Source organism: Biomphalaria glabrata, chromosome 15 (genome assembly GCF_947242115.1).
Source record: "Biomphalaria glabrata chromosome 15, xgBioGlab47.1, whole genome shotgun sequence".
Classification (NCBI taxonomy): Eukaryota; Metazoa; Mollusca; class Gastropoda; family Planorbidae; genus Biomphalaria; species Biomphalaria glabrata.
Window position 1 is genome coordinate 4,000,069 of NC_074725.1, and position 27,175 is coordinate 4,027,243.

General features: G+C 35.5%; 2 protein-coding genes across 10 annotated transcripts in view; one reads left to right on the forward strand and one right to left on the reverse strand.

Moving 5' to 3' along the window:
• LOC106077767 (uncharacterized) lies at positions 1-20,801 on the reverse strand. 7 transcript variants are annotated; one of them, XM_056012643.1, is made up of 7 exons: positions 8,448-8,644; positions 7,905-8,017; positions 4,035-4,230; positions 2,546-2,654; positions 1,148-1,235; positions 601-789; positions 1-182 (listed from the first exon to the last, which is right to left on the reverse strand). In XM_056012643.1, the coding sequence occupies exons 3-7, from the start codon at positions 4,171-4,173 to the stop codon at positions 57-59; spliced, it is 651 nt and encodes a 216-aa protein (XP_055868618.1). In that variant the 5' UTR covers positions 4,174-4,230; positions 7,905-8,017; positions 8,448-8,644; the 3' UTR covers positions 1-56. The 7 variants fall into 7 exon arrangements, with proteins under 7 accessions (XP_055868618.1, XP_055868613.1, XP_055868616.1 ...); XM_056012638.1 differs by lacking the exons at positions 7,905-8,017; positions 8,448-8,644 and adding an exon at positions 20,672-20,801; XM_056012641.1 differs by lacking the exons at positions 7,905-8,017; positions 8,448-8,644 and adding an exon at positions 8,762-8,919.
• The window catches only part of LOC106079155 (protein unc-93 homolog A-like), a 94,175-nt gene continuing 82,527 nt past the window's right edge, over positions 15,528-27,175 (forward strand). For all 3 annotated transcript variants that reach the window (XM_056012635.1, XM_056012636.1, XM_056012637.1), the window contains exon 1: positions 15,528-15,685. The gene's annotated coding sequence lies outside the window, so the exon portion shown is untranslated. The remainder of the gene's footprint in view (positions 15,686-27,175) is intronic.

Genomic DNA, 27,175 nt, shown 5'->3' on the forward strand with positions numbered 1-27,175 from the left:
TGATACCTTTATGTACAATTTATTCATATTTTACAACTGTCAGGAAAGTGAACACATTACAATATCTCTCCATCAGTCCATAACTTTAATAAAGGTTTGACTTTAGAATCTCTTATTGTCTCACTGACAATTGTGTTGATTTCCTTGTGTATGACATCAATACTGCCATCTGCACTGACATTCTGAGAACAAAAATATTAAAAAACTATATATGTTTGCTTTGAATACTACTAGGAATACAAAAATATTCTTCACGCACATAAAAACATACTTAATACTTGGACAAAACATCTCGAATAAAAGGGAAGCTGGTTGAGGTATAAACTTCATATTGTCAACATAAACGTCCATTGTTGGATTCTTTAGCTATTGACAAAATATCTGAACATTCAGTGATTCCCTCACCACTTAAGCATTTTCAGGTTGTTTTTTTTTTTAAAAAAAAGACTTTATGAATATTGAATAGGTATAATGATTAGAATGAGTGGAAGAATCTTTTACATCTTAACGTACACCTACACAACACATGTTTTTATTTTTTAACAAACCTACAAGAATGTTAAGACATTGTGGCTAAGTAACTAAACATTTTTCATTAACCTGCCAATATGGTTCCTGCAACTGAAGAAAAATATTATGAACACGTTTCTGGAAATCAATTTTTTCATAGCGTTCATTTCCATAGTTGGCTCTTTCAGACATTATTTGTTCATTGACAGACAGATAAATGACTTTGTCTGGTTTGATCAGACCAATATCAGGACTTCTGCACCATTCTAAGTCCAAACCCTGAGAAAAAACATCAATACATCTTAAGTTCAACAACAAAATTCTTACATTTTTAATTCTAAGATTTGTAAAGCAATTTTATGATTTTTAAAACAATATAAATAGTTATTATAATCTATTTTTGGCCTCTTCCAGTCATGTAGCAACTATAAATCATCTCATAGTAATAAGATGAAAGCCTGAGTATAATGTATGATTGGAACAATATCGCAGATTCTTCTATCAGGGTGAAGAATTGAGTGCTGTAATGTGCCTTAGAGTTACTGGCTCCTGATTAAGAATAATCCTCTATAATTAAAACAGATTAATATAATCATAATTCTTTTTATCAATGACTTTAAAAAAGAAAATCACTCACTTTAGCTGCAGAATATGCAATTCCTGAAAAAGCATAGCGATCAACAATCAATGTTGTGCCTGCTTTTAAAGTCTTTTTCATAGATTCACTTTGAGAAAAAAAAAAGGTACTATTAAATTTATTTTAAAATTTAAATTCTTTCACTTAAAAAAAAAAAGCTTATTTGCAGCTTCAAAATGAAAATTTTGATAAATAAAATTAAAAAAAATGTTTTTGTGTGTTTAGTACTTATATCAAGCTTCATTTGCCAAGTACTTTTAGCACTAATGTTTTCAATTTCTGAAAATCTTTTGGTATGTCTCCAAATTCATTGTTTTATGTACTAATAGATCTAGTAGCCTTCCTGTAATGAATAATATGTTGAGGTAAACAACTGAATTTTTAACAGAAATACCAGGAAGTTGTGTGACCAACATAATTACTATTTGCTTAATAGTTCTTCCCAATGAAAATAAATGTAATTGAAGATTTATAGATCATTTAACGATGGTAGCTGAAGAGGAATTTTACTAATTCACCACCAAACCACTAGTCTAGTTAACCAAAGTGGCTACCATCTGATATTTGCTATACAGTGTTAAAAAAAGTGTCACTGTCTAAAGAAACATCTGTTTAGCTATTTAAGGCCAACAGTACTTTTGGTCGCCTCCAAATGAGACTTTGATGGATTAGGTCTTCTACCAACAAAAATGAATGGTTTAGTGGTCTAATAGTAACATTTATATTGAAATTTTAAGTTTATCTCACAAATCATCATGATAACTTTGTAAGTTATAGCTTTATAAGATCTAAGACAGAAAAATCATTGCATTTAATTTATGGTGGACTTTTTTCTAATTACAGTGGAATCTGCTTATTTTGAAATACCATAGAACAGAAAGAGATTTTAATTAAAAGAATTGGAATTACACTTCAACATTGAAATTAACTAAATAAAATGGATTTCTTACAAAGTTCTTTCCCTTGTTATTCAAGTCCTGAAATATGAGGGTATTTTGTATTTGATGTTTGATCATATTAGTCAATATCACAGGAATTTCTCTGTAATAGCTTTCCTGCCCAATGTTTTTGTATTTTTTTTTGGTTGATGCCTAGCAGAAATACTTTTTTTATTTCAATTGTAAGAGATTTGTAATTTCTTTTAAAAATTCTGCTTAAAACTTAAAAATACTGTACCGTAGCAATATAAAAAGTGAAAGTGATTATGCATGACTGTGAGCTGTTTGTTGTACCAGAGGGTCACTGGTTTGTGCCCTTGTCAGTGGAGTCCCTTATTTCGTTATATTTGATTCACCCTTTTCTCTAAAAAAAATGTATTCCCTAGTGCTGCCTTTATATATGCCATATTTATTGGATAAACCTGTAAGCAAATACAAAGGTTAATAGCAAAATACTTACATTGCTTCCCATCTATTGGCTGAAAATAATAGATGGACAACTCTGTCGTCCAATTCCTGTGACATCTGCAAATAGTTGTTGATCAATGTGCCAATGGTTGTGGTCCTATCTGTTACAAAGTAAACAAAATTAATCTATTGTTAACTAAAAGACTGTTATTCCGAACAATCTAGTCTAAAGTCTAAACAAAATCAACATCTTTTTTTAGGTACTAATCACAGTGTGTGTAACAATAATTGTAGTTTTCCTATAATAAACTGAACTATATATAATAGTAAACTTTTTTTTCTTGAGACCAAGAGGTCTTTGGGACAGATGATGTAAAGGTCATAGGTCATCTGTTGTTTTTTTGCTAACGGTTAATGAGAATGTCATATTGCTAACAAATAGTCCCTTTCACTTTCCCTAACTCATTTCAGGTATTCATTGAAGCTGGCTGGACTCAAAGGCACCCAATTAAAAATTCCAGCCTTTAACAGGAACATAATTCATACTCCAAGACAACATAACTTACTAGTCTGAAACAACATTACTTACTAGTCGAAAAGTGCCCAACTTCATTGGTTAGAGCTGCAAGTAAATTCTTTTAAAATCAAACTATAGCTAATAAATTTACCCATTAAAAGATGTTAGTCCAGTATATAATAATACTCTAGATTACAATAATAACAACAAAAGAAAAAACACAAGTTTCCCTTGAAAACCCAGCAGGGTGACTTAATGGCAGTAGTGTGCTAAAATGCACAAAGTAAGCCTTTAATCCACAAAAGTGGAGTGGGGGCTGGAGACCTTTTCTGATACCACCAGTTTAGAGCCTGCCATCTGAGAAAGACTCAACCCTTCACTAGTCTCCAACGATGCAACATATCAATTCTAGCATTAGCTTTAAAACCCTTGACAGACAAAGTTATCACACCAGACAATCATGTGAGAAACCACATCAGCCAGGACTATGTGCTTTCCCCAAACACAGACCAGCAGAGCTTTGTAGAGGCAGATCAGGAAGCAACGTTAGCCATTTTCTGAACACCACAAGAGTGTGAACTTACTCCAGTTACCAAAAGGACACTACCAGTACCGGTATGTGGAGGTTGGCAGGGTCTGTACCTCATGTTATACTGATGGGAATAGTCAAAAGTTTGACAGATTTTGAATGTTCCTTTAGAGTTGAAGATAATCTAATTCCTAGTCCAAACCTTCTTCAAGACAATTTGGGTTTGCAGCAGGCAATGTATGAAACCAGGACCCCAGAGACAACCGAATGACAGTCCAGGGCGCATACTTAATGACCAGGCAGTCAAATATGTCACGGAAATAGCATGGGCTAAGGTAAGGTGGGGTTCTAGCATTTCATAGTTCTTGTTCAGTATTCAGTGTGTTAATTAATATAATTGTTTTTTCTTTCAATAATATAATAACTAATATTTAAGTCATTTTAGTGAAAATTCCATTGAGGTTAGTAAAATAAAACCTTTATTCATTTCTTTACCTGGGAATTTCATTAGCTTCACTTCTTCTCCTTGAGCCTGTAGGCTTTCTACAAGTTTTGCACACTGTGTGGTTTTGCCAGATCTATCACAGCCTTCAAACACAATCAAGGAGCCCCTTGGTGTAGTACTGACTTTCATTCTGATTGTGTTTTGATAGTTTATAAAAACTTTGTGACTTGACAATATCTGGACGATCTGAAATAAAAAAAAAATGAAAGAAAATATAGAGTTGTATTTTTTAAAATTGGTTGTGTCTCCTGTATGCACACATAAATATATATACACCATATATATACAGAGGTGCAAAAGAAGGTATACAGTGAAAAAAAAAGAGGAGAAAACACTAATATATTTACTGCATTTATTACAATACAAAGAAATGATTAAAAGTATATACTTGCTCAATTAAGCATAAATGAAAGGAAATATTTATGCAACATTAGTTTGTTTGTATAATAAATGCAGTAAATATATAAATGTTTTCTCTTTTTTTTTTTTTTATCACTGTATACCTCCTGCCCACCACCTCCTGCATATAAAACAATACTAAAAGGTAGTATGTTTTCTAGTCTTTTCTTGAAAACATTTTGGTATTTCTAGTTCTATTTTAATATCAACTTCATTGTGTTTGGACAGGTGCTAATGATATTTATGTTCCTACAAAAGCCGCCAAATGCACTGAATGGCGTGGAATGATCTAAGGATAAATACTTTGCGTACATTTAAACCATTTTTAAAACAAGATCACAAAGTCAATTCATGTTACTCACAGTCTCATCTACATGGTGTACCATGGTACAAAGACATCACTAATGTCACTCCTAGCTATGCAACATTTAGAATTACTTATCATCTTTCATAAGCATGCCTTTTCGTTTTAAAATTAAAACTGTGCATTTTGTATGTACACATAAAAGCATTTTTTTTTCCTGAAAACATTTCAAATGCAGTATGCGTGTGTTATATAATAGACGGGATTGAGAAAATGTAAAACGAAGAGGTGTTAAAGATTTTAACTTGTCTCCCAAATTTTAATACTATCTCTTCTCTTTTTGTCACACAATTTTGTTTGAAAATATGTAGAATTACTGTACAGTATGTGAAGTGTGACATTGGATGGCTGCTGGCGTGTGGCATGTGCTCTGGAATGTTGCTTGGTGGTCTCTATGGTTGCAGGTTCTAACCCTGCCAGGCACTAACCCCCCCCCCCCACCCGGCATCTTATGGGAGGTTTGGCTAGGATGTAATTATCTTCAATCAAATCTGTGGCACATCCGAAACATGTACAACAAACAAACAATGTGAAAATATTTTTAAAAAAATAGAATAATCTACATTTGTATTAGTATTGATGACAGACATACAGGTTTTGTTGTTTGTAAAATGTTTTACATGTTTTGAATGTTCCTTCAGAGTTGAAGATAATTACTTCCTAGTCCAAACCTCCCGCAGGATGACGGGGGATGGGAACGGGCAGGGTTTGAACCCGGGACCATCGATAAATCTGATCGAAGTCCAGCCCGCAAACCGCACGTCCAGGCAGCCATCAGAATGACACTAAGAATGTATGTTACATGATAGTGACACTGCCATTCAAGTTGTCAAGCATTCAGAATCGTGGTCAGGGGCTAGCTCTAGACAAATCACGAGTTAGAGACAAGAAATGTTGCAGAACATGATAAAACAGCCATCACGGAAACTCAAATTGGAACATCCACCCCAGTGTCACAGTCTCGCTTGACATTAACCGTTATTCCGTCCCCTTGGGTCAAGAAGGTGAAACCACAAGAAACCTTGAACATAGAAAGAGGAAGTAAGAATGACTAAATTGACTTTTAGTCAGTAGTAAACTTTAGGTCAGTTGAGTTGAGTCGTCACTTGAGTCAATAGAGACAGTACACATATTTTTAGTAGTTGCTTTTTTAGAGCTGGATACATGTTATTGAAGTTATTCTGTTACCCGCTGTGATGCGGACGTTATTTGTATTCTAGAGGACTTAGCATATTTGATACCAATGTGATACGGATGTAATTATATTTCAAATTGGATTATATTTGTGTAACTACCAAGACGTTGCATTATATTGTTATTACTGAATAAACATCATATATTTGTCAGCTTTAGGTGGACTTACAATCTGTACTATTTATGTTTGTTACATGTTAAGTGAAGCTCCAGGACGCACGAACCCAGCATTCTTCAACATTACACACATTGACAAGAAACACGTCGTTTACACCCAGCAATACAACATAATGATAAAATTTAATCAAGAAACTAAAGGACGATCAAAATCTACCCTGTATTAACCCGTCACTAATTAGCAGGGCCAGACTTAACAATTATGGGGCCCTATGCGAAACGGATTTCGCAGGGGCCAAGTTTGGTAGGGATATGGATAATAAGTGAAAATTAAGAGTTTGTATTAAAAAATAAATTCGTAGTTGCATTGTATTCATTCTTTACTACGTATAGAATTACTTTACGAGCCTTGCATGTAGTGAAGTCATACAGTATATCATAAAAATTCTATTTCCTACAAAGATCACGCTCAATAGCAAGAATTACCAAATGTTTCAATCTATCTACGAGAATTGTTGACCTCAAGTAGTTCTTCATTAGTTTGAGGTGCGAGAAGCTTCCTTCATCAGATTTGCATAATGCAGAGTTTTTTTTATCGCGCGTAGGATTGCATTTTGTATACTGAATGATACCCCAAAATGACAATTTTTGTCTATATTTCTGGAGATTTGTAAGAGTTTTCACAAGATTTTAATAATTTAGGAGATTTCCAGGACTTTTTCATATATTCTGCAATTTCAGGAGCTTCTTTTAAATCAGGAAATCTGTTATAAGTTATATAATGGTTTTATTCAATAATCTACACATAGAATTAGCGCGGGTCAAATGAAAGTACAGGGCCTGTCACAGTCTCAATTGACATTGCCTGATTTAATGTTCAGGTCATGTTAAGAGGTTAAAAGACACATGGAATTCCTGATGTAGAAAACAGGAAGTAGAATGAATAAAGTTGACTTTGAGTTCAGTCAAGTGTTATCCTCTGTACGCGGCAGTTATGTATTATTACTTTTTAAGTCAAGTTGTAACTCTGAGTTAAGAAGTATCTTTTAGGCAGTTGATGCCAGTGTTCTTTTTGAGACACATGTATTTCTAGAAGTTAATCTGTATTATTCTGTACAGTGTTACCTGCTGAGATGCGGATGTGATTTGTAATATACTCTGGAGAGTTTAACGTATAATTGGATATTTTTTATACCGCTGTTATGCGGATAAGATTGTTTATTGACTTGTAGCACTAACAAGGAGTGCAGTATTATTATTGTTGTTGTCAAATAAACTTTATTAAATATAATGTCTGCTGAAACTGACTTAAGTCAATTTGTGGTATATATGTTTGTCACGTGTCAAGAGTACTCCAGGAAGCACGAACCCAGCATTCCACGACATTCGCATTCATCAACGTTACATTTACAGGGCCCACTAGGGTCACACAGGTTGCAGTGATCTAAGGCCGGCCCTGCAAAATAGTGGCGTATGCTACAACATGGGTCGACTAGCAATAGATAATTCTCTACATCACCCAACTGTGCAGGAGACTATAGATAGATCTCTACTAGACTAGACATTCTAGATCTACTTCAGTACATGATCTACTCTTGTCTACTAGAAAAAATTAGTATATATATGAGTACAGACTTAAGCCAAGGAAGGTCACTATAGATCTAGACAGTATAGCTACTAGTACTAGAGCTAGTAGTAGTAGAGGCAGAGGATTACTACTAGTCGACCTAATATACTAGAATCAGGTTTAATCTATCTAGTAAATCATTAAAAGAAATCTAGTTACCTAGACTGACTAGATAATTCTCTACCTCACCCAACTGTGCAGGAGACTATAGATAGATCTCTACTAGACTAGACATTCTAGATCTACTTCAGTACATGATCTACTCTTGTCTACTAGAAAAAATTAGTATATAATGAGTACAGACTTAAGCCAAGGCAGGTCACTATAGATCTAGACAGTATAGCTACTAGTACTAGAGCTAGTAGTAGTAGAGGCAGAGGATTACTACTAGTCCACCTAATATACTAGAATTAGGTTTAATCTATCTAGTAAATCATTAAAAGAAATCTAGTTACCTAGACTGACTGACTGACCTAGAGTCAGAATATAGTTAAGTATACTCAGTATAGACTAGTATAGTACTAATACTGAAGTAATTGAGTAATACTAGATCTAGACTAGTACTACTATAGTAGATCTATAGGAGTATAGGCTATGTATCTATATACTATTATATAGGGATAGGCTATATATAGCCATACCATAGCACTACCGAGACTTAATTTAATAGAGTCTAGAAGACTAGAAGGTAATTTAAATTACCCTTGGATCCCTTACTGACTTTAGATTGATCTAAAACTAGGATCTAGATTCTATGATAATCTAGGTCGTAGAGAGTCTACTTTCATTTTTCAGTCAGTCTCTAAGTCTAAGACAAATGTCAGAATTCTGATAGGAATAGGAGACTCTCTAGACAAGTCGCTCTAACTCTAGATCTAATCTCTAGATTTAGATCCTTTGATTTGGCGCCTTTTTAAATTTTTGTGTTCCTGTTACATACATAACAAAATATAAAATAAAGTCAAGAGTGTAAATTTAGACTAGATCTAGATCTATAGACGTTACAATTATATTACATTTCTCGTGTGTGAAAACATGAATCGATTTAGATCTAGATCTAGACTGACTGAACGTTGTCATTATAGATCTAAGTCTAATTTGTATCTTAGTATTCTTAGGACTGTTGTTATTTTGATCTAGAGGTCTAGTTTGTATTAGTGTATTTTAACAAAATTAAACATTCGCAGGGACCCGTGCTAAATTAAACCGTATATTTTAAGTTTACGCAAGAAACGCTAGTAGATAACTAGTACTAGACTCTAGTAATAGATCTAATAATAATAAGGCTTAAATTGTCTTCGAGTCCGAAGATTAATGAGGAATGCAGTATATCCGTGGCTACACAGTCCCGGCCGTGACCTACATATTTTGCCACAGCCAGGGCAAGGATAACCATTGTCGGCAGGTGGTCGATTAAGATAAGATAATTTTATTGATCCAATCAAATGGAAATTCAGTTTGACTACAATTGACAATATCAGCGTAACTACTGTACAGTAACAGTATAGATGAAAAATTCGAACAACATTCACACACGAAATACATAGTGATGGGCAAAAGTTAACTAAAAAGTTAGAAACTTTTAGTTTAACTAAAAAAAAAAAAAAGTTATGGCCATTGTTTAACTAGAAAAAAAAAGTTTAGTTAAAATCGTAGTTTAATTATTTTTTTAAAGTTACTAACTAAACAAGTTTAATTAAAAATTGTACAGCTTTTCAACATTTGGTCAGAGTTGAAACGCACATCTCTGTTTTCTGGTCATATGATATCCAATAACTTTGATTATCAAAAAAATGATGCAGTTAACAACTATTTGGTCAGTCTGGATTTTGAAGAGGGTAAAGTAAGATGCTGGTAGAAGTCATGGGATTAAATATTTGCTATTGAAAGTAGCAGTATAATAAAATTTTGTTAAACATTTTTTGCTAAAAGCTTCTAAGCAATATTATAAATGGGATTGTTCCGACTTGGTGATGTTTAATTTCTGTTTCTAGTGGGAATCTGATTAATGAGTTAGGTCAATATTTAGTGGTTTTTGATCAATTCATTGCGGTAAACAATAATTTTTTAACTGCAGGAACATCAAGTAGGCTACACCCTTTTTATAGTCTTAAGACTTATTATTGAAATCTAAGAATCGACAGTTTGCCTATACAGATCTTAAATCATTAGGATAACCAACTCTAGAAAAAAAAAATCTTAATCCACACCCTCTCTTGACCATAAAGTAAATAGACTGTGTCCAACTGATTTTAACAACCTTGTCATCTAGACATACACATGTAGGCCTAGTGTACTGTACGTGTGTAGTCGATGATACTACAAGACTACCCTACATTTTTTCATTATGCGTTATGCAATAGTGTTTGCTTAAGGTTATATAGGGTTGGAATTGGAGTGGTCAGGCGAGGCATGGCTAGTCAAGCATGTTCTTTACACTAAAATAGTTACACACCCTCCCAGCCCAGAAAGTAAATAGACTAATTTTAACAACCTGGCCAGTTAGACGTACACGTGTAGACATATATAGTGTACTGAGTGTGCAGTCCATAATGACAAGACCACCGCCCTGTTTTTTCTTTCCCTTGCGCGTTTAACGGTTATACAATTGTTGTATTTTTAGTGGTCAGACAAAAAACAAACTAGCACATCGGCATAGTTAGTCAAGTATAGTTATACAGGTAAAATGTTTCTAGCAATTTTGTTTCTATTTTATTGGTTACTAGATCTAATTTTTAAACTCTAATTCAATGTTATTTAATGAGATTTTAAACTTTACCGGTATAAGTAATTAAATATTTCATTATATAATAAGTTAATATAATTAAAAAAAAGAGTAGGCCTATCATTCTTTTCTAAATGTTTTAATTGAAGGCAAAAATACAAGCACACATATTTATTTAGGCCTAAACATCTTTTTTAAAAAAAAATTATTGTGCATTAACGTTTATGTAAGAAACATATTCCTTATTACTGATTTTATTATGGATAAATATTTCTAGTTCAACCCCCCCCCCCCAAAAAAAAAAAAATTATGAAAAGTTTGTTGTACTTTAATTAATTTCCTTTAGTTTAGTTTAACTATATTTTGAAATTCATGATAAACTTTTAGTTTAACTAATTTATTTTAGTTGAAAACTAGTTTTAGTTTAACTTTTAAAAGTTAGTTTAGTTCCCATCACAAGAAATACATACACATTCACAACCAGCGCTTTATGAATTTGACTTATATGTACATCTCGATGACGACAGCTGATCTTGTAACACTCTGACCGAAAGTGAGATAAAGGAGTTTTTAAATCTTTCTGTTTTAGTCCAAATGGAAAGGAGACGACCACTTCGTTAAGATCTTATGTAACAGTGATTTTCTTTTCGCCGTCTGCGTCTGTCCTCAGCAGCGGATTTTCTTTTGGTCTCAAATGTGTAGGCCCTATCCGGCGCCTTCGACATTCACGGAGGTCACGCCCTATCCTGCAGCCTTTGTGAGTGATCTCCAGCTGTCTCGTTCTGAGGCCGCATGCAACTATGTGCTCTATTCTACCAAGCGGTGGTTCTCTCAACCCTTCTAAATGGATCTGAGATATGAGTGTAATACAGAAAGCAACTAAGACTACTTGAGCGCTTTCACCAAAGATGCTTACGCTCCATCATGGACATACGGTGGCAAGACCGCACTAAAAACAGCGATGTCCTTGCGAACGCCGGTATCGACAGTAGGCTTTAGAGGGATTTCTAATGGTCCGACAGTTACGCTAGGCAGGGCACGTATCCCGTTTGGAGGGACGACGTATGCCGAAGGCATCTTTGGTGAGCTAAAAGGTGGTCGACGTAATAGAGGTGCCCCACGGAAACACTTTAAAGAACACCTTAGGCGCCAACTTACCTTGCTGACATAGTATATATCTAGATCTATTTCAAAAAAGTTTCAAAATGTCCGGCTTTTTCACTGCTTTTTACTGTAATGCCTTACAATTTATTAATCGAATTTAACACTATATTCTGTTTTAAATATAGGCCTAAACATTCCCTTAATAAACAAAGATGTCAAGTTTTCCTGCAAGACGCGACTGTGCTGATTTGTACCTCTATATAATTAGTACGTGATAAATGCACTTGATAATGAACAATAACACATAGCATCAACCAGTCAACGTTGTGTACACGCTGAAGTCACGTTTGTGTTTTAATAATTAGAATTTGTATTTAAGATGTTGAGTAACGTGACTAAAGTAAAAGTCAATTCTCAGATAAAATGAAAGATTGCCTGGCCGTGCGGTTTGCGCACTGGACTGTCGTTCGGATTTATCGAGGGTCCCGTGTTCAAACCCTGCCCGCTCCCATCTCCCTTCATCCTGCGGGAGGTTTGGACTAGGAAGTAGATTGTCTTCAACTCTGAAGGGACATCCGAAACCTTTAAAAAATTTTACAAAAAAAAACCCTAAGTAGGCCTATCTGTGTTTTGGTGATGGGCGCACAGAAAATGAAGCTATGTGTGTCGTCGAAAAAAAAAGGCACGCCATGCTGCCAGAGAAAAACAGCGTAACATGATAAGAACATGTGCCTTTCCTGCAATTGAAACTCTTTGAAATGCATGAAAGCTCGTGCAGCAACATTGCTTATAGGCCTCACACTGTCACACATCATCAATCTTATAAGTCGAGGGGCTGTATTGCTAGTCTAGTCAGAAACTGATCTCAACATTGCATGTGCCAGAACAAAAACAGGGGAAAAGTAGCCTACTACTGGAGCTAATTGGCATTTGCTTTTCTTAGAGTCGCTACAGATGCAAGTAACCATGATGCAGATAAACTATTGCCAGTAGTACTTCAGTACTTTGATTGTTAAGCTTGTAAAAAAAAAAAAAACAGACAAGATTAGTAGCGCTGGACAGCACAGTAATTGAAACTTCTCAAACCATATCAACACAACTTAAAGAGACTCTTGAGAAATACAGTTTATAATCCAAGTGTGTTGCGTTCGCAGAAAAGTGAGGAGACAGTGCCAATGTAAACTTTGGAGGCATTAACAGGACACAAGTAAAAGAATGTAAAAGAACATAAGAAGCCGCTTGTTGGTGTCAAGCTCACGTTCTTCACAACTGAATACAGCACAGAGCAGATCTGCTGCCAGTAGCTGCTGAAGTTTAGGGCTAAAGTGTTTATTTTTCTTTTTGTATGTGCGTACGGAGGCTCTGAAAGACTTAGATCTTATCTTATCTTATATAATACTGACTTTATTTTAAAAAAGTAGATGATTACGTCCTACGCGTCATGCATATTAACCATTGACTTAAATTCTGCCAAGTTACTGGTTTTCCTGGCTAGCTCAGGCAACCCATTCCATGCTCTAATAGCGCTAGGGAAGAAAGAGTATTTGTACAAATTTGTCCTAGCATATGGGACGAGGAATGTGCCTTTATCATTGTGTCTTTCAGAGTATTTTATTAAATTTTGTTTTTGTGTTTGAAGATTATGGTTCAGTGTTTTATGTATAATTGCTACTTTACTTTTGAGTCTTCTGTCCTGAAGGCTTTCTAAATTTAGTGATTTTACTAAAGGTGTTACTCTAGTCAAATGTGAATATTCGTTTGTTATGAATCTCACTGCTCTATTTTGTGTCTCTTCCAGTTTCTTAATGTTTTCTTGAGTTGAGGGGTCCCAAACGATTCTATTATTGGCCTCACCAAGGTTAAATAACATTTTAGTTTTATGAAGTTTTATGAACTATAGGAGGTCTAAAGACCCACCGAATTGTCCATGGTATCCGTTATGCTATGTGTATGAGTTAAATGAATTGTGTGCACCTTGCACCACAACTGCCCTTCGTATGTAAAAACTTGAATCCTGTACGCCTATTCTGCTAAATCATTCGTCTGACTACGTCACTACTTTTACCGTCGCTAAAAAACAATGCACAATATATTCATCTACAAAACTAACATACTCTCTAAACTAGGTCATTACAATATGAATTATAGTTGCCTACGATATATGTTTAATTAAATACATGTCCAGTTTACTTTTTTTTTTTTTTTGTCTTCCTTTGTAAGGCTTTGTCATCTTTATTGTCATCCTTTGGGCATATAGGTGTCTGGTAACCCTAAACTCATGATATTTGTGAGCTTGTGAAGTTTAGCTGCAACGGTTACTTTTCATCTTATAAGATGTAACCGTTTAGTATGAGTAAACCTGAAGCTCACACCCAATGCTTAAAGTTTTTGGACCAAATGTCTTAAAATATGTAATGAAACCCTGCCAAAAATTATTTTTTTAAATTGCGTTTTTAAATATGCGTTTTTTGTAAAACAATTTTTACTAATATTATTTTTGCCCTTTTAGTCGTAAACTTTGAGAATATTTTTTTAATCCTCTTTCCTTGTCTATTAACGTTCTTTACAAGGGTTATCTCCCCTTGCCTAAGACCATTTTCTCTATAAAAACAAAATTAATTAATTATTTACGACTACTTTTATTATCTAATTGTTTGAATTTTTTAATGATTCATGTGTTGTCATCGATCATGAGCTTGTATGCAAAATTTGATGATGATTGGATGAGTAGAAGTGGTCGAAAAGTCGATTGCGAAAAAACCAAACCTACAAGAATGATACAGTCAAGTTTGCTTTGGGTCGAAGTTATCACTGCAGGCCTAAATCCAAAATATGTCAAACTATAGGGCATAGGCTAATAAAGTAATAGTCTTGAGCAAGTATTCAAACTCTTGGAGATTTTCACTATTAATCAAACACAATCCAGGACGCTAAATTAAACTTCACCGTTGCCAACTAAGAAAAATAAATGATCCATAATTTTTTATTTTTTTTACAAAATCCAAATGCGTTGCATTTGATTTTCGAATCAAGTCTCTGTTATTACCGCTAGTTAGTTGCCTATTTGTTTTTAAATCAGTTTTAATCATGGAGTAAAAGTCTAATTATTATGTGCGGTGGCTGAGTGGTAAAGCGCTTGGCTTCCGAACCTTGGATTCCGAGTTCGAATCCTAATGAAGAATGGGATGTTTACTCTGAGTCCACACAGCTTTAATGGATACCTGACATTAGTTGAGTAAAAAATAAAGGCGGTTGGTCGTTGTGCTGGCCACATGACATCCTCATTAATCGTGTGCCACATAAAAAGATGTTCTTTACACTATAGATCACAAGGTCTGAAAGGGGAACTGTAAAAGTCTAATGCTTCTTCTATATTTAATTTATGTTGTGCTAAAAACTTGAGATTAAATTCCGTATTCCTAAAAAGTGCAGAAACCTTATCAAATACAACAAAGTCAATCAACACTACCTCATTAAGTGACCAACTCCCAGTTCGGCATAGGATTTCTTTGTTTGACACCCGATCTCAGTAACTGGTGAAGACTGGGATTTTTAATTTTGGTATCTTTAGGGCGTATCTAAGTCCACCCAGCTTTGATGGGTACCTGCTGGCTACACGACACCCTCGTTAACCGTGGCCACATAAACTCATGACTATCACCTGCCCTATCAATCGTAAGGTCCGAAAGGTTTTTTAAAACTCTTTATTTAGATATATTTTAAGTCAAAGTATTACAAAATGAACCCAAACAATTCAGTTTACAGTTTCAATAGAAGTTATTATGTAGATATCACAATTTTGTTTTTGCCTCAAAAATGTAAGATTGGAATAAGTGCTTTACCATATCTCAAATGCAGCTTTTTTTTTTTGTACTGTCCATCCTTTATTCCTCTTTCTCTCTCGCTCTCTCCAGAGTTGACTCGTCCTAACCAACCAGAGCCCCCGTTGTCCGCGTGTGTCTACGACCGCCACGTTAAATCCAATTGTCAAAAAAAAAAAATCAGTTCTCTGGTGCTGCGTACCACCAATTCAGTTCTCTTGACTATAGATCCAGACTTAGACTCTACTCGCTTGGAAATTCCTCTCACAGAACAGTGTAGTAGCAGTATGGTAAGTTTGAATTGTAGAAATTATGTGTTTTAATATTGTCTATTATACATCTAGTAAGTGCTTATACTTAAGTTACATTCTTATTTTATAGATTACAGACGTTACCTCAAAAGATATTACGTCCTACGCATTTCATGTGTCAATTTAGTCATGCATGTTAATCAGTGACTTAAACTCTGCTACTTTGCTAAGTCGTTGGATTTCCCGGCTAATGCAGCCAAATTCCTTTTTCTAATTGCTCTAGGGAAGAGGGAGCACTTGTATAAATTTGTCCTAGCACATAGAATAAAAAATGCGCCTTTATCTTCGTGTTTGAGTATTTTATTGTATAAATTTGTCCTAGCACATAGAATAAAAAATGCGCCTTTATCTTTGTGTCTGAGTATTTTATTAGGTTTTATTTTTCTATTGATACAAAGCAACAAGACGACATTAATACTTTGGAAGTTTTAGACCCTATGGTACTGAGCAAGGGATATACAATATATACGCGTATGCATGATACGAATAACTGCTTATTAAATGGTGTTTTAAATTGTTTTCGACTAATATACATACTAAATACATTCTTTCACTTATGAAAAAAAACAAAAAAAAAAACAACAACATTTTATCTGATATTGCAGAGCTAATTTAGGAATACAAAATATTTTTAAAAAGAAGTTTGAATAAATATTTTGAAAATATACAGGGAAATGACCTCCCTTTGTAATATAGTCTCCCGTGTTTCTTTTTTTTTCTTTTTTTTTTAACTATTAATAGTGAACAGTTATAAAAATGGTGTATTTATTTTAAAAAAACCTGCTTGCATATTTAATACTTTCAGTAAAAAAAAAAGTAGCCTTTGCATCAGAACGGTAAAAGGTCTAAATATGATTATGTCGGATTTTCAATAATTTTTCTAGTTTCTGCGATCTAAACGGGACGGACGGACGGACGGAAAGGAAGAACACACAAAACTAATAGCTGCTATCCCCTTTCAGGGACCCCTAAAAAGGTTAGGCATCACTCTTCTATTCAAACTATAGCATTGGCATCACTAAGGTCAATGTCCCTAGCGTTGACGTCACTAGGCTGTTGTTGCTCCGTCGTTGGTTTGTAGCTCCAGTCAGCTAGTACAGCCAGACCGATGTAGGCTTATATAATTCTCTTAGTATAGAAACAAACTTGGTTACGTTATAGACACACACATATACTGATACACTCCATAACATAGGGTCGATGTCACTTGGTAGATGTCACTAGAGTGCATGTCGCAAGGGTCAAGGTCATTAGAGTCTACGACACGTGTAGACGTTACTGGGATCGATGTCACTAGGGTAGACGCCAATAGGGTCGATGTCAATAGAGTCCATGTCACTAGGGTCGATATCACTAAGATAGACGTCCATAGGGTCAATGTCACTAGGGTAGACATCAATAGGGTCGATGTCACTAAGGTAGACGTCAATAGGGTCAATGTCACTAGGGTAGACGTCACTAGGCTCGATGTTACAAGGGTCGACGTGACAAGAGTCGATGTTATTCGTGCGGCTCCCACTCCTAGCATTTCTACTGACGCCACTGTTCTAATGCATTGGCGTCATTAGGTTCGATGTCACTCTTAGGATCCGCACCCCTCGCACGTCCTAGTGACGCCACTGTTCTAATGCATTGGCGTCATTAGGTTCGATGTCACTCTTAGGATCCGCACCCCTCGCACGTCCTAGTGACGCCACTGTTTTATGGGATTTAAAATCTGACATACTATAATGATCTGAAAGCTTGACAGATTCGTCGAAATTAATCACCTACGTTTGTTGACTTCCACACAAACGACCACTCCCTCCTTTTGTAAGAATTTATAGATTTACTTTTAAAATGTTACAAATAGCAAAGAATCAGAATCTACTAACTTTTCATTCATTTTAGCCTTAACGACATTTGTAAACACTCTAAAACTCATTTAGTCAGTAATGTTAACCTGTGAGTCCATCGACAACCTCCATATATATATATATATATATATATATATATATATATATATATATATATATATATATATATATATATATTATGAGCAATCACGCAGAAGAAGTATAATGCCTGAAAAACTTTGCATTAAATCAGTGTTTCCCAAACTTTTTCCATAACGGAACACTTTGCACATTTTGAGAATTTAGCGGAACACTTTGTACATTTTGAGAATTTAGCGGAACACTTTGCACATTTTGAGAATTTAGCGGAACACTGCACATTTTGAGAATTCAGCGGAACACTTTGCACATTTTGAGAATTTAGCGGAACACTGCACATTTTGAGAATTTAGCGAAACACTTTGCACATTTTGAGAATTTAGCGGAACACTTTGCACATTTTGAGAATTTAGCGGAACACTTTGCACATTTTGAGAATTTAGCGGAACACTTTGCACATTTTGAGAATTTAGCGGAACACTTTGCACATTTTGAGAATTTAGCGGAACACTTTGCACATTTTTTTTCTAGTTAGATTAATTCATTTTGTGGCCTACTAGTTTATTACTCAAGTACTTCGTGGAAGTTCGTGGAACACCTATTCAGGCATTGCGGAACACTAGGGTTCCGCGGAACACAGTTTGGGAAATACTTTCTATAGAAACTAAAAGTTTTGAAGTTTGTAGTCGGATATGTTTAGCGGGACATTGTAATGTCTTTCTTATGTGTTAGGCCTAAATCTATTCAACATTCTTACAGGGTTCTAGATCTAGAAAGTTGCCCCTGAGCCTGTAACCTTCTACCCATCTATTTATTAATATAAAGACCTTGTCATTTCTCATGGGCCCATATGATGTAAAGCTCATTTGTTTCTATGTCCGACGGTTAACGAGGGTACCACGTGGACTGCACAAGACCACACATTTGTGTTTCTCCAACGTATATCAGATACTCTGGAAGCAGATCTGAAGCAGCTTGGAGTTAGGGCGTGGAGACGAAAGGCCCAGATCTGAATGGAAGGATGTGTTGAAGCAGGCCAGAGCCCTCCATGGGCTGTAGTGCCACTGGGATGGATGGATTGATGGATATCAGATACTCATTGGGTGTAGTGGAATAAAAATCCCGAAGTTCAAAATTCCTGTCTTCACCGGGGTTCGAACTTGAGATCCCTCAGATAGGAAGCCTGCGCTCTACCCCTCAGGCACCAAGCCTCAAATATACTTTCTCCAACTAATGTCATGTACATATTTAAGTTGGATGTTCTCGAAATCCAAAGTCCCAGCATTCTCTGGGATTCCCTACTCGACCAACCCACTTTTAAACAGATATATATTATTTTATTCTACACTACATTCTAATTGTATACAGTATAGTCTACATTCTACATTAACAATTTTCTTGATAAAATTTCAGCATCTCTGTCTAATCGTTGAAACCGGTAAAGTAAAAAAAAAAACAACAAAAAACAAAAAAAAAACCCAGCCCAAAATGCTATTAAAATTTTGAGAAAGAAAAAAAAAACAACCCAATCTGTCTTAATGACAAAATCCAGTTGTATTATGCGAGGCGTTTGAAGCGAATTAACTCTTAATCTTTCAGGCTTGGTCTCGGTTTTTTTTTTTTATATTGAACAATTGGAAATGGAGGCATGCAATCAGTTTGACATTTCTAGCAGGGCGGCTGGTCAGATTCTCTGGACTTGACAGCTCAGCTGACGTCTGCTTTAGAACATACAAGAGCACGTGATCGTGAAGTAGCTAATGAAAACGCATTTGGAATAGAACACATTTAAACGGAAAACGAGAGCAGACGTGACGATTCAGTTTTATTTGAATGCTAGGCTAAAAATCAATTCTTTAATAGTTCAAGAATCAAATACTTTTTAGGGCTAGAATTTATTATTTGATTTTACTGTGATTATATGATGAAATACAATTTAATCATTAGACTAATTTTTAACGCAATCATGGAACTGATATAATTAAAAGCAATTACGCCTATTTAATAGAACATCAAATGTGGCTATGATTTATTATAACATATATGGTTAAAATTATTAAGTATTTATCAAGATAAGATAGTTTTAATTACCCTCACAGGAGAGATAAACACAAAATAAGTAAAAATAAAATCGTACAAACCGCACCCCTATATACCCCGCGTACCCCGCGTATGTAAAGCGTAACTTTCCGAAAACTTGTCACAGTTGATTGCTGGTATATTAAAGATTCTCTGCCGCATCGGTACTATTTGTTTTCTTAAGGTTTAGAAGCGAACTTGTAGTAAATGTCTAGGCTGTCTCTGTATATCTCTTGTACTGTTCATCAAGATAGGTTGCGTGTTTCTGCACGCGTCAAATTACTAGCGAGTTCTTGATTACAGACGTGTAGACGAATAATACGACTCCACAAATACAGTGAACAACCAACAGGCGTATGGAATATAAACTATTTAATTCACAACGGGAGCAGTCTAGTCTCAGTCAGTATCATGAACGATGTTACTGTCAGGGTGGTGTTTATCGGGCCTAGGGTATGCCGGGTCCCCCCATGAATGTTGGTTATTAACTTTCTGCCTGGGTTGTAATTTAGCCGTGGCTCGTCTGCCTTAGCACCCCTAACATTATAACAAGTAATTTGTTAAATGAGTATCAATAGCAACTACAACAACTAGCAATGTATACTATTGGATAACCAGGTGTCATAGGACAAACAAAGGTTTAATGAATTAATGACATAATGAGACAAAAATAATGAATAAATATCAATAGTGCATTTACAAGGTTAGTATAAGTTATATTCAAAATAACATAGCACACCTTAATATCAGTGTCACAACTCGAAGCTGACAACCTAAAACCATGGAGGCACAACCCAGCCATCCGACCAATCAAGCTTGACTCCAACAGAGTCCTAAGCCTGCGTCCCTATTAAGATAATACACATTCCTTGAGATCGCCGTCTAAACGATCATAGGACCAATGAATTTCGAGCTACACCACGAAGACTAATAAAGTAAATAACTGACTTACCCAATACTGGGGAAGAAAACACAGAAGAGAAACTCTCACAAGAGATCTAGTCTCAACACACAACAGAAGCAAAGCAAGGAAGCAAAATGACATCAACAGAAGCGCGTTCCTAGATCTCTTATGGTACACCAAGGAGAACAGCAAAAGAAGATGCGCATGACAGTTACCACTATGAAAGCCTAGCCTCAACTGTCGGTTTAATCTCGCTAAGCGACAGTCTCGCTTTGGATTTTATGCCGCCATAATTGCGTTCACTATCAGTCACCTAAAGTGCGTCTCTACAAACTATATCGTATCTTATCTTAGTCTTATACAATACAGACGTTACTTCAAAAAAGAAGATGATTACGTCCTACGCGTCATGCATTTAGTCATGCATATTAACCAATGACTGAAATTCTGCCAAGTCACTGGTTTTCCTGGCTAGCTCAGGCAACCCATTCCATGCTCTAATAGCACTATGGAAGAAGGAGTATTTGTACAAATTTGTCCTAGCATATGGGACGAGGAATGTGCCTTTATCTTTGTGTCTTTCAGAGTATTTTATTAAATTTTGTTTTTGTATTTGAAGATTATGGTTCAGTGTTTTATGTATAATTGTTACTTTACTTTTGAGTCTTCTGTCCTGAAGGCTTTCTAAATTTAGTGATTTTACTAAAGGTGTTACTCTAGTCAAATGTGAATATTCGTTTGTTATGAATGTCACTGCTCAATTTTGTGTCTGTTCCAGTTTCTTAATGTTTTCTTGAGTTGAGGCGTCCCAAACGATTCTATTATTGGCCTAACCAAGGTTAAATAACATTTTAGTTTTATGAAGTTTTATGAACTATAGAAGGTCTAAAGACCCACCGAATTGTCCATGGTATCCGTTATGCTATGTGTATGAGTTAAATGAATTGTGTGCACCTTGCACCACAACTGCCCTTCGTATGTAAAAACTTGAATCACCAGCGGGCTATATGTGCGAAAATACGGTACGTCCTCTGTGACAAACAGTCTGATCAATGCACCAAGGACCAGATATTAAATGGCAACACGTGCACTACTGAGGACTTTGTATTAAGTATTGGCTTCACGTGTACACTGCTATTAGTACTAAATCCTCTGTTCTTGCGTTATTCTACATGTAGGCCAAAATGCTTTTTTTTTTTAAAAGTTAAATTGCTCCTTTTGAATTCTTAAGATATATTTTATATATAAATCTACATTTCAGAATGAGTGTTGCTATTTTGTCAGCGCAGAGATTGTGTCGTAATAGTGTGTGTTTTATGTGATTATCTCTCGAGTATTAATGACTTTTATTTCGTAGTTTATTTCAGTAGTTTTTTTTTTGTTTTTAACCTTAGCAAGTATCTCCGGCACCACAGTGGGCTTTGGGTCATGGATTTCAGGTCTAGTCTCTGAAAATATCAAAACATATTAACCACCCAATTCCATTGCCAGGACATTCCAACAAAACCCAGTAACGAGTCAGAAAGCACCCCCCCCCACACACACACACCACGCTCTACTTGAGTTCTAAGGACAATGATGTCTATTTTGATTATTTTTGTTGATTCAGAGAACTTGATCATCTGCAAGATTCAAGTTTAGCCGACTCCCAGATAGAGGACAGATAGTTTCTCTTAGAGACTTTTGGCCTAGGTCTACGTGATATGATAATGATGTGTTATGCTCAGTGATGCCCTCATTTAAAATATTCTAAATTTCCTGCTGGTAAAAATGTTTTGTTTGTTAATGTTTTACACGTTTCGGATGTTCCTTCTGAGTTGAAGATAATCTACTTCCAAACCTCTCGCAGGACGACGGGTGATGGCAGCGGGCAGGGTTTGAACCCAAGACGTTTAAGACGACCGAAAGACAGTCCAGTACGCACACCGCACAACCAGGCAGCCCTTCTATGGTATACGCAGAATAACAAAATAAATCAATTTATGAACTATTATACATAATTGAAATATGTATTAACTTTTGGGATGAATATACAGACGACGTGAGTACTATTCGCTAGAAGATTCTTTATAAAGCCACGCACTTCAGCGAGAAACGAAGAATCACTCTATTACACATATAACAGAAACCTTTAATTGAAACATTATAGTTTTACATTACAGAAATATACCATTAGCAAAGTCTAACATTGACATCTTTAACAGATACATGACATACTGGTTGATATACCATTAGCAAAGTCTAACATTGATATCTTTAACAAATACATGACATAGGATACTGGTTGATATACCATTAGCAAAGTCTAACATTGACATCTTTAACAAATACATGACATAGGATACTGGTTGATATACCATTAGCAAAGTCTAACATTGACATCTTTAACAAATACATGACATACTGGTTGATATACCATTAGCAAAGTCTAACATTGATATCTTTAACAAATACATGACATAGGATACTGGTTGATATACCATTAGCAAAGTCTAACATTGACATCTTTAACAGATACATGACATAGGATACTGGTTGATATACCATTAGCAAAGTCTAACATTGATATCTTTAACAAATACATGACATAGGATACTGGTTGATATACCATTAGCAAAGTCTAACATTGACATCTTTAACAAATACATGACATAGGATACTGGTTGATATACCATTAGCAAAGTCTAACATTGACATCTTTAACAAATACATGACATAGGATACTGGTTGATATACCATTAGCAAAGTCTAACATTGACATCTTTAACAAATACATGACATAGGATACTGGTTGATATACCATTAGCAAAGTCTAACATTGACATCTTTAACAAATACATGACGTAGGATACTGGTTGATATACCATTAGCAAAGTCTAACATTGACATCTTTAACAAATACATGACATAGGACACTGGTTGATATACCATTAGCAAAGTCTAACATTGACATCTTTAACAAATACATGACATAGGATACTGGTTGATATACCATTAGCAAAGTCTAACATTGACATCTTTAACAAATACATGACATAGGATACTGGTTGATATACCATTAGCAAAGTCTAACATTGACATCTTTAACAAATACATGACATAGGATACTGGTTGATATACCATTAGCAAAGTCTAACATTGACATCTTTAACAGATACATGACATAGGATACTGGTTGATATACCATTAGCAAAGTCTAACATTGACATCTTTAAAAAATACATGACATAGGATACTGGTTGATATACCATTAGCAAAGTCTAACATTGACATCTTTAACAAATACATGACATAGGATACTGGTTTATATACCATTAGCAAAGTCTAACATTGACATCTTTAACAAATACATGACATAGGATACTGGTTAATATACTATTAGCAAAGTCTAACATTGACATCTTTAACAAATACATGACATAGGATACTGGTTGATATACCATTAGCAAAGTCTAACATTGACATCTTTAACAAATACATGACATAGGATACTGGTTGATATACCATTAGCAAAGTCTAACATTGACATCTTTAACAAATACATGACATAGGATACTGGTTGATATACCATTAGCAAAGTCTAACATTGACATCTTTAACAAATACATGACATACTGGTTGATAACACGTTGACAAAGAACATCCTGAGTCTATCATGCCAGACCGACCAGACAGGTCACGCTATTGACTGATCTATCAACTGTTCTTTTTAACAGGACTTATGTCTCCAGGCTGGGTAGAAAAACCCAAGGAACACGTGTAGCTATAACATACATACCACCAGAAAGGTTTCAGTTTAAAACCAAGTTATCCATACTTGGGTATTCGAACCATCGATACCATAGACAGAATTCGATAAGTGGCGTAGCGAGAGGAGGGCATCCGCCACGGAGACAGAGCGTAGGGAGGCACCAATATGGGACTCAAAAACACTACATCGCATAACAACTTAATTTCATTTTAAACTATTGGAGAGCTTCAATAGCGGCTATTTGACTTGAAATCGCTAAGGGAATAATAAACTTTGATGATATCATTGACAACTTTGCGAGTGCAATAACACAAAAAGTACTTCTGTGAGAAAATGCGACCGTCGCTAAAAACTGTTCGCTCGATAACGCGGTTTACATTTTATATTACATTTTGTAGTGCTTACTGGCGTCTGTTCTTTTTGTAGTGCTTACTGGCGTCTGTTCTTTTTGTAGTGCTTACTGGCGTCTGTTCGTTTTTTAGTGCTTACTGGCGTCTGTTCGTTTTGTAGTGCTTACTGGCGTCTGTTTGTTTTGTAGTGCTTACTGGCGTCTGTTCGTTTTGTAGTGCTTACTGGCGTCTGTTCGTTTTGTAGTGCTTACTGGCGTCTGTTCGTTTTGTAGTGCTTACTGGCGTCTGTTCGTTTTGTAGTGCTTACTGGCGTCTGTTCTTTTGCAAATAGGAATTACTTACTTCAGCGTTTCTCAAACTGTGGATCGCATCTTTGCTACGCCACTTAATACGATTTATTAAGTGTTTGTGCAATCAGCAATCAGTAGTCCAGTCTGTAGTCTTATCAGGAGTCTTAATGTAAGCAACAATGAGTGACTTATAAAAGTGGCGTATAATGGTGCTTCCCTTCCCCAGTAAGAACCTAGAAGTTTCACTTTCACCTTCAACCAACCCTTAGTCTGTTACACAGTTGGGGCACCACACATCATCTATCGACCATCTTCCTTGATTCTTCTGTCTTTTGCCTTGTCTAGATTCTCTTCAATAACCGGCCCATCGCCTTCTTTGACTCTTTTTCTTTTCCTGGTACTCTGCGAGCCCTGAAGACCTTGTGAAATGAACATACATTTTAAGTTTGCTTTTTTTTAGACAGTGGTCAGCAGATGATCACAATGACAATAAGGCCCCACAATGGCATAGAAGGTTGAGTTTGACAAAAAACAAACATATTAAGTGGTCCAGTATATTAGAACACTCACAAAAAAGAGATTACAATTTACTCACCAGTTTTTGTTTGTTTTACAAGTAATGTCCATAGACTCATTTCAGTAACAAATTCTTACAGGTAACATTGTTTGGACACTCAACGTTGCACGTTTTCTTAAAGGTTACAAACGAACTGTTGTCCCTTAACAGTCATGGGCCCAGGTGTATGTCTATTACACCCTGGTGGCAACCCCAGTGACTACTATGTACGTAAGCATTAATATTGGAGAGTCTCACGATAAACTAAACAATGTTCGGGGTTTGAACCCGGGACCTTCGAGACGACCGAACGACAGTCTAGCACGCACCACCATTTTACCATCACAAAAGAGATACAAGGCACCGATAGCAAAGACAAACAGACACAAACACTCTTTTGTTCCCCTGGAACAATCTGGTATAAACTTTGTCACATGTAAATTATGAATGAGTCTGGTGTGAATGTACACTTTGGTTTCTTATAGTTATAATGTTTTTTGTTTGGTGTAATGCACAAATTGTAAGACATATTTCCGTACGGACAATACTATTATTATTATTATGTTAGAAATGAACGAGTAGTCATTCTCTGGCGCTGCCAGGGTCGAGTTTCGCTAAAGAGAAACAAAATTCATCGTAGTCCCTTTAACAGTTTCCACTGAGGAATTTTCTGGTGATGTGGCAGGTCTGCAGCAGTACCGCCCTCTGACAGGCAACGAAGATGTTCCTAGGAATGTTAAGGGCCTTGAAGGTGTCTGTGAGGTCAGTTGTTATTATCCCCTCGGTTGATATAACAATGGGGTATATTGTTATTTTGGACAATTTCCATAGACGCTTAATCTCCAAGCCTAGGTTCCCATATTTTCTTTGTTTTTCTATCTCAGTTTTTCTTAAATTATGAGACATCCACATTATGTGACCAACTGGTTTGATAAATCAATATATTATTATATTGCAACCAAAAATATTATTATTATATAAGGACAACTTTAAAAAAAAATACTTTTACTTACTTTGCGCATTTGGGGAAAAACAATTCCATTACATGCTACTTGACTTTTAACCCTTAAAGTGCTGAGCCGTTTTACAATGATTACATACAAAATGGAATTAGGCCTACAATTCTGATGTTTAGAGGCTAAACTACCACATGCGTTTTAAGGGTTAAGGGCATTCGGCTCTCTCTGTCTAATACGATTACATCAAATAAGTTAATTTGATTATAAACAAAGCGTTTGATTGTAATGTTGAGTCCTAGTTACATGAACCCGTTATTGTTGATTGCTTTTTAGAAATTCTGCATGGTTCTCCGGTTGGCGAGCAATTAGTATAAGCACCTCGTTTTATTGTAATGAGAATCGTGAACTGACTAATGAGATTTGTTATTAAAACATGCACGTGATGGCACGTTCAGAGATCTGCTGATATGTAAATGAGAGGGTTAATCACAGACCTATATATAATATATAATATATATAGGTCTGTGGGGTTAATAGTACTCTGATATTCTATGTGGAACAGAACATAAACACTAAATCAACTTGGCGTATTACAGAATTATTTAAGTAGAACTTGATGAATCTAGAATCAACATGAAATAGTTAC

Excerpts from the sequence above, each read along its gene's own strand:
- LOC106077767 (XM_056012638.1), bottom strand. The coding sequence starts at position 20,764 with ATGTCATTTTGCTTCCTTGCTTTGCTTCTGTTGTGTGTTGAGACTAGA. Across the intron at positions 4,231-20,671 it reads GTTTTCTTCCCCAGTATTGG|ATCGTCCAGATATTGTCAAG; the intron begins GTAAGTCAGTTA and ends TTTTTATTTCAG. Across the intron at positions 183-600 it reads TGCAGGAACCATATTGGCAG|AATGTCAGTGCAGATGGCAG; the intron begins GTTAATGAAAAA and ends TTTTGTTCTCAG.